Genomic DNA, 6858 nt, shown 5'->3' on the forward strand with positions numbered 1-6858 from the left:
AAGAAGAATATGCTTTTCTCATGGGAGATACTGCAGTACTAACTACATTCCAGGGAAGTTTTGTGACCCACAGGCACCTGCTGGTCACAGCTTCTAAGAATACTGTTAAGTACATTTTGTCTTTTTACCTGCTAAACTCAAGTTATAGCAATATGCAGCACATCAGCTTATCAGCTTGGCATAGCAATCCTTCAAAATTGCTCTAAAGAACCCAAATTAATCCCAAGGCTTATAGGAGGAATGTCAAAATGCTTTGGCCATTTTACAGGACAAGATTATATACCTTTACAGCTGGCTTTTTCTCTTTCAGGAACCGACCAACCCCAGAAATTGTTCCACCAGTCCCGATCCCCCCAACAAAGATATCCACCTTACCACTTGTATCCTCCCAGATTTCTGGACCAGTAGTCTCATAGTGTACCTGCAACAACAACAACAAAAAAAAAAGACAACATAATTTACATACGAATGGATAATCTATTTATAAGGAGAAAACTACTCTCCTTGGGTCTTAAGGGAACCAAGCAACAGGATCAGGGTCACAATTCTATGATCTCATCTAGAGGATCCTGAAAAGAGGTCATCATCATTTGATGGTCCAAATTATATGATCCACAGCATCATTTTTCAGCTTCTGTTAAAAGTTCTCTATCTGTTGAAGAGCAATGGTAGATCAGCTAGCCGGACCATCTCATCCATAGTTGTCAAAGGGTCGCCTAGGCGTCCAGGCAACTTGGTCAAATTGGACACCTTGGTTGACTTGGGTGCCTTGGTCGCCTAGTTGGTGTCACCTTGATTTTGGACCCTCTCCAACGCCTTGGGTCGCCTAGACGCCGTGACAACTATGATCTCATCAGATTGGTATTTGACCTATTATCGTAAAGGTCTCAAACCCAGAATTTGAGCCACGTTTTTTTTTTTTTTTTTTTTTGGTTTTTTTTTTTGGGGGGGAAGGGAGGTGGGGGTAAAAGAATTATGCCATTCATGTGGGTGGAATGGCGTCCAGCCTCCGCCTTCAGCATATTTTGGACATGATCCTATAATTGGATCCATGATCAATAAATTTTTAATAAAGAACAACCTTTGATGGAGTAACAAAGTTGAATCAGAATAAATTCCCTGAGCATTTATTCATAACAAGGTAAGGTGGGCTAAGATATTCCTAACTGCATACCTTTGGGTTTGCAGGATTGTCAAATTGTTGAAGCATGTAACCATTTGGTGTGCTCTTCATTATCTCTTCAGCCTTTAGAACTGCACCCTTCATTCCCTTGGCTGGATCAGTAAGAACAAGAACCGCTCCAAATGCCCTGAAAAGTACTCTTCTTTCCATGCTCATTGATGCAGGCATTGTTAAGATGAGTTTGTATCCCTTCGAAGCAGCAATGAATGCAAGAGCAACGCCTGTGTTTCCACTCGTAGCTTCCACCAAAACACTCTAGAAAAATAAAGAAGAAATATTTTTCTAAGAAGGGTTTAAGGATGAGTATGAATCAGAAAATGGTCATAATTTGAGTTTCCTTTTTTTTTTTAATTGTTTCCACATACTAGAAAGTGGCAGGGACCACAATTACATTTATTTGAATCAAGCTTCAATCAGGGGCAGCTCACATGCAACCACTCTTCGCTGGAACTGTTCCCCTTTTAATAGAAACAGAGATAATGAACTTCCAATAAATCTAACTACCCCGTACATAAAAGTTGCTGGTTAAATGGGTCAAAGATCAACTAAATTTTCTGGGATTTTTGGAAGAATGAATTCGGTAACTCAAAGAGAGCTGCAGGTTATATCATAAAGACTAGTGAAAATGGTATTCATGATTTGCTGGGGAATTTGAAAGGAATGAAATAGAATAATTTATTATGAAGCTCCATGTCCTTGCTAAAACTATGCCATTATACCACTCCTCTTATTGGTTGGTCCTCTGACTTTAAGGAATCCAGAAAGATACTGTTGAAACCCATTGGGCATCTATTTGGCAAAAAATAGTATGATCCAATCAGTTATACACTTATACATGGTCATGGATTTCCTTATAGGCAAACTTTTGTGCCCATTTTGTGTAGTATTTATAATATCTAATCAAATCCTTTTATTGTCAATAAAGGAAATGAAAAAGACATTGGAGGCACAGCTGTAGGATGGACCATAAGACGATATATCAATCAATAGCTACAAGTACGTCCAGAACAATTTACAGAGAAGATGGAAAAGGCTACCATGGAACTGACCCTAAGCAATAAAGGATACAAGAATAAAATGAGATAAGCCAAAGATCATTATCTTGGATCAATGACAATGCCTTCAAGACTAGCCTTCATACATGGAATTACCAGTAGCACACCAGGCTTAAGCTTCTCAGTGTTAACATCATTTAAGTTTTTTTTTTCTTTCCTGGTTGTACAGTTTTAATATCATTTTATAAACCAAAATATATATCTACTTTAAAACCTTTTTTGTTTACACACCAAGGAATGAAAAGCTGATATACTTCAATGTCACCAAACTCCCACCCACCCACCAAAAACGAAGAAAAGAAGAGAAAAAACTCCACAATTACCCATCTGTTCTTTATTGAAAATTAAAGCAGGAAACTCAACCGAGAAAGACTTTCTGCAGAAACAATGTGGCATAAAAAGATTGCATCTCTGGGCCTGTTTTTAAAATGTGGCAGCTAAGGCTGTGGGGTCATAAAGGACCACTTGCTTCTACGTTTTGTTGTTTCTCTTTTCAATAACAAATAGGATGATCCCTTCACCCATGCATTGGTAGGGGGAATTCATCCAATGTTACAAGAGGGTATTGAGGGATAGAACATGTGAAATGGAGATAAGAATCGATGTGAAAACATGTGGACCTCTCCAGGCCAAAAACCTCAACCGAAATGCCAGCTCCAAAACTGATGCATCATAAATACAATAGAATAAAATAAAATAAAATCCGAAACTAGTTCCAAAATGAAGAGACATTCACTCCAGCAACTCCCCCCCCCCCACTTCTTGTCTTCCTCATGTATGTTTGGAGATTGATTAAACCAGAGGAAACCATGAATATTAAAGTGCATAATGCAGAACCCTTTCAAAGACAATAGAGAACTCTAGAAAAGAACAAACAGCATGGTAACCATATGAAAATGTCAATGGAACTGGAGAAACCTAATTTTTTTTTCAGAGTGTGGGGGAGGCGAATAGAGAAATAAGCATAACAGCTCATCTATCCTCGCACTACCTTTCCTGGTGTTATAAGTCCCTTCTGTTCTGCGTCAGCTATCATACTGAAACCTATCCTGAAAAAAGTTGTGAGAATGAACTAAATCAGGAACTCTGAACACAAATGCAGAGAAGACTGTTGAAATGGTAAAGGGACCTCACATAAATCCTACTGGTCACCAATGGATGCCACACCATACATTTCCAAGTTCAGGTTAACCAGCTGGGGAACATCATGGTCTCAAGAGTAGCATTTTTTACTCGTAAATATATATTCAACTCACCTATCTTTGACACTGCAACATGGCTCCATAATCTCAAGCTTTGCAGCAATAGTTGCAGCACAACCCTTTACAATATTATTCAGGTATACCATTGGTGTCTTCCCAATCAGCTGTCACATATCATAGCAATAGAACAAGGTCAGAAACATAAATATGCTTTTAAGTTTTCAACACACTGAAGTTATAAAATAAAAACGTTAATAATATATGCAACCAGACTGTCCAATCACATGCCAGATATAATTTGTTTATCTTCTACCGTCCACCCCCCATCCCCAATTTTCCAGGGTTTCTGATCATCTGATTTCAAGATACCATGTCCTATGTTCAGATAGGATGGCAAGCTGCTTGACATTGTTTCTCTCATTCTAGCAAAACGCTATATGGAATTTGCATCCTGTTGAGTTCATGTGGCTCGATACTCACTTGATATAGACCTAATCCAACAGAGGTTGGTCAAGGTAGGGTCTTTTGTTTTTCTTTAAAATATCTTTTACAGAACCCTAATTCCTTTTGAGAACACAGATGGAGGTGTAAAAGCACACATCTCAAGACTGTAGATTATTTGCCAGGTTCTCTTTTTGAAAGATAGAGGGAAGAGTTCTTGGGACAATTTGATTCTTTACTAGAGTTAATGAAAGAAGATTACAGAGACGTTTGGGTTTTGGGCTCTTGAATAAGGGAAAGAGATCAAGAGCTTTGAATTCTTCAAACTCTGTTCTCATAGAGAACAAATTCATATGTATGAACATATAGACAGAGAAACCATGCAAAATACTTGTGTTTATTTGTGGCCTCTCATTGTTTTGGGATCAAAATGTGTTCCATATAAATCAGACGCATGGGTCATGAAGATGCAAAGGTTAAGAGTTTGAACATCAAAGAGTGATTGGGAAATGGTGTTAGTGGGCTGAACAGAACTTGAGATGCTAAAATTTAGAGTAGGGTAAGGAACTAAATGTAGAATCATCTCGCAATTAAGTCTGCTAGCATTGTAGGTGCAGTAGAAGTCTATCTCATTAAGTGGTCTACATCTATTTTTCACCCCATGTTACAAGTCATATTTAAGAAGCTTGAATCAATCAAAGGGAGCGTGTTAGTCAATCTGTCACCATGTTCCAACTACACTCCTCTATTAAGATACTGGGTGCCATCGGCTGACTACCTACTTCTCTTTCTTCATTTCTAATAGCTGAAAATAGTTAAAAAGAAAACCAGAAGTATCAATCTGGATATCAAATATTCAAAGCCAAACAGCCTTAATCATGGCACATAACACGTGGAGCAACAATGAAGGAAAGGAAACTATCAAACAGTTTCAAGATAGTTGCAATTTCATCAGCTTGAACAGCAGGGCAGTGTGCCAGCCTGCTGTATGCTATACACCTTCAGATGCACACACACCCTTAAGTATGATAGATTTCACGAAATATGGCTTTTGACCAGGAGCAAATAATGGGGTGGGCATTTGATCAACAACCACACTGCCGAGTCTGATGTAACTATACGCAAATAGAAAGAGTAAAAAAAGTTATTCAAATTCCAATACAACCGCAATTCTCAAGAAATATAATGCAAAAGAACAACAAATAAAAATTTTCAAGACAGGGCAAGGAAGAACATTTATTGCCTAATTCAAGACAAACAATTCAACAAATAAAAACTACAAGAATTTTAAATCTCGTAACCCAACCTCAATCCTTAACTAAATTAACCCCGATTACTACAGCAATCAAATAAACAGTAAAATTCCATTAATAACTAAACAACAAAATGACAAATTTAAAAAGATAATTAGACAACTTCATTTATTAATTTCGAAATTAATCCACACATAGGCCTGAATATTAACTGTGAACTCAAAACCCAAATCGATATTTCCAAGAATTATCCAAGAGAATATCTCCGTTTTCCAACCTGAGTAACATTTTCGGCAATGTTGAGTCCTTCGATCTCTGTTTCGGGTTTCACTGTGACTGCTTTACAGACAATAGATGTAGAAATCTTCTTCCTGAATACAGGTCTTTCATTGAGATTTAGAGCTGTAAAACCTCGAGATTTGACACCTGAAAACCACAATCTCGATTGAGTAATTGAAGTCAAAGCGTTAGACAGGGAAGCCATAGTTGAGTTTGTTCTGCTTCTGCCCTCACAGCTCCACTCTCCTTAAGAGAATAACAGATATTCTCCTCACAAGTCAGAAACTTCCAAGCATCCACTGTCATATTCTAATAAGTCTTTGGAAGTTATAAAAAGGGGGAGAGGGTTACGGTGATCTGCCACGTGGCAAACATGGATAGACAAATATATATGTGCCAGAAACATGCATTCGTTTTAATCTAATTAGTATTTCGTATTATCAAAAAATATATATATGCATTCCTTTTCCAAAAAAACAAAAAAATTGCATTCAAACTGTCTAGATTCAATGAATCTCATAAGCCATAATTCAGTCTTTCCTTTTCATATAAGGGTGTCAATCGGTTGGTCCGGGCCGGTTTTGATTGGGCCTAATTGGTCCCCCCTTACTTTAGGATCTAATTTAAGCAATCGGTTCTCATAGGCTAGGCATGGTCTCATTTATAAAATGGGTCGATCGGGTACTGGTCTATAATCGTGCTTATACTAAATTGGCTAAACTCGCCTATAAATAGAATGATACTAAATGGGCTACAATCAGGCTATGCAAGTTTGGTCTCTATAAATATTGCTCTTAATGAGATTCAATTCTTTGTGATGAAACAAGAACTTGCTAGCGAGAATGTTCTTCACTGGGCTAATGGACATCCCATAAGTAAATTTCAAATTTGTTTGGAGCTCCATAGCCCTCAATCTCAATGGATATACATATAGTGGCATTTCAAACATATAAATGGCCTTAATTATGTGCTCTGTGTTTATGGCCTATCAACTTCATAGTGCAATAATATACAATTATCAATTCTATGTTTTTACTCGGCCTGTAGTACTTTACTTATAGCTTACGTAATGCAAGATGATAAATTAATCTAGGAGATTAAGAAAATGTATATTTGGAATAAAATAGAGAATTTATGGGGTAATTGGGGTAAAACAAATGGTCCATAAATAGGCTTAAATGTGTAGGGCTCGTTCGGGTGCCCGTCGGTCCATCCCTTTGCACAGTTGCATCGTGACGACATGTTTAGCTAATATGTTGGGCCTTAGCCCGACACATTTAGCTAGGGCCTGCATGATAACACTCCTGTTTCTCTATTTCTCTGTTTTATTGTTCATGGGAACAAAAATAAAAAGAGAAATCCATTTGTTAACATCGATTCATTTTTTTGTTCCTGGGAATGAACCGGGACAAAAAAGTTGCTGAAAAATAGAAAAAAAGAAGCTC

At 37.5% G+C, this 6858-nt stretch overlaps 1 protein-coding gene across 1 annotated transcript in view; it reads right to left on the reverse strand.

The window, feature by feature from the left end:
- LOC122655758 (cysteine synthase, chloroplastic/chromoplastic-like) overlaps window positions 1–5673 on the reverse strand; it is a 62911-nt gene extending 57238 nt beyond the window's left edge. The window contains exons 1-5 of the mRNA XM_043850076.1: window positions 5412–5673; window positions 3495–3604; window positions 3230–3287; window positions 1175–1438; window positions 284–421 (exon numbers count right to left, since the gene is read on the reverse strand). Of these exons, the coding sequence (XP_043706011.1) occupies window positions 284–421; window positions 1175–1438; window positions 3230–3287; window positions 3495–3604; window positions 5412–5618 (777 nt within the window). The 5' untranslated portion in view covers window positions 5619–5673. The remainder of the gene's footprint in view (window positions 1–283; window positions 422–1174; window positions 1439–3229; window positions 3288–3494; window positions 3605–5411) is intronic.
- Between the last annotated feature and the right edge of the window lie 1185 nt (window positions 5674–6858).

The sequence above is a fragment of the Telopea speciosissima genome, chromosome 3 (assembly GCF_018873765.1).
Source record: "Telopea speciosissima isolate NSW1024214 ecotype Mountain lineage chromosome 3, Tspe_v1, whole genome shotgun sequence".
In the NCBI taxonomy this organism is placed as follows: domain Eukaryota; kingdom Viridiplantae; phylum Streptophyta; class Magnoliopsida; order Proteales; family Proteaceae; genus Telopea; species Telopea speciosissima.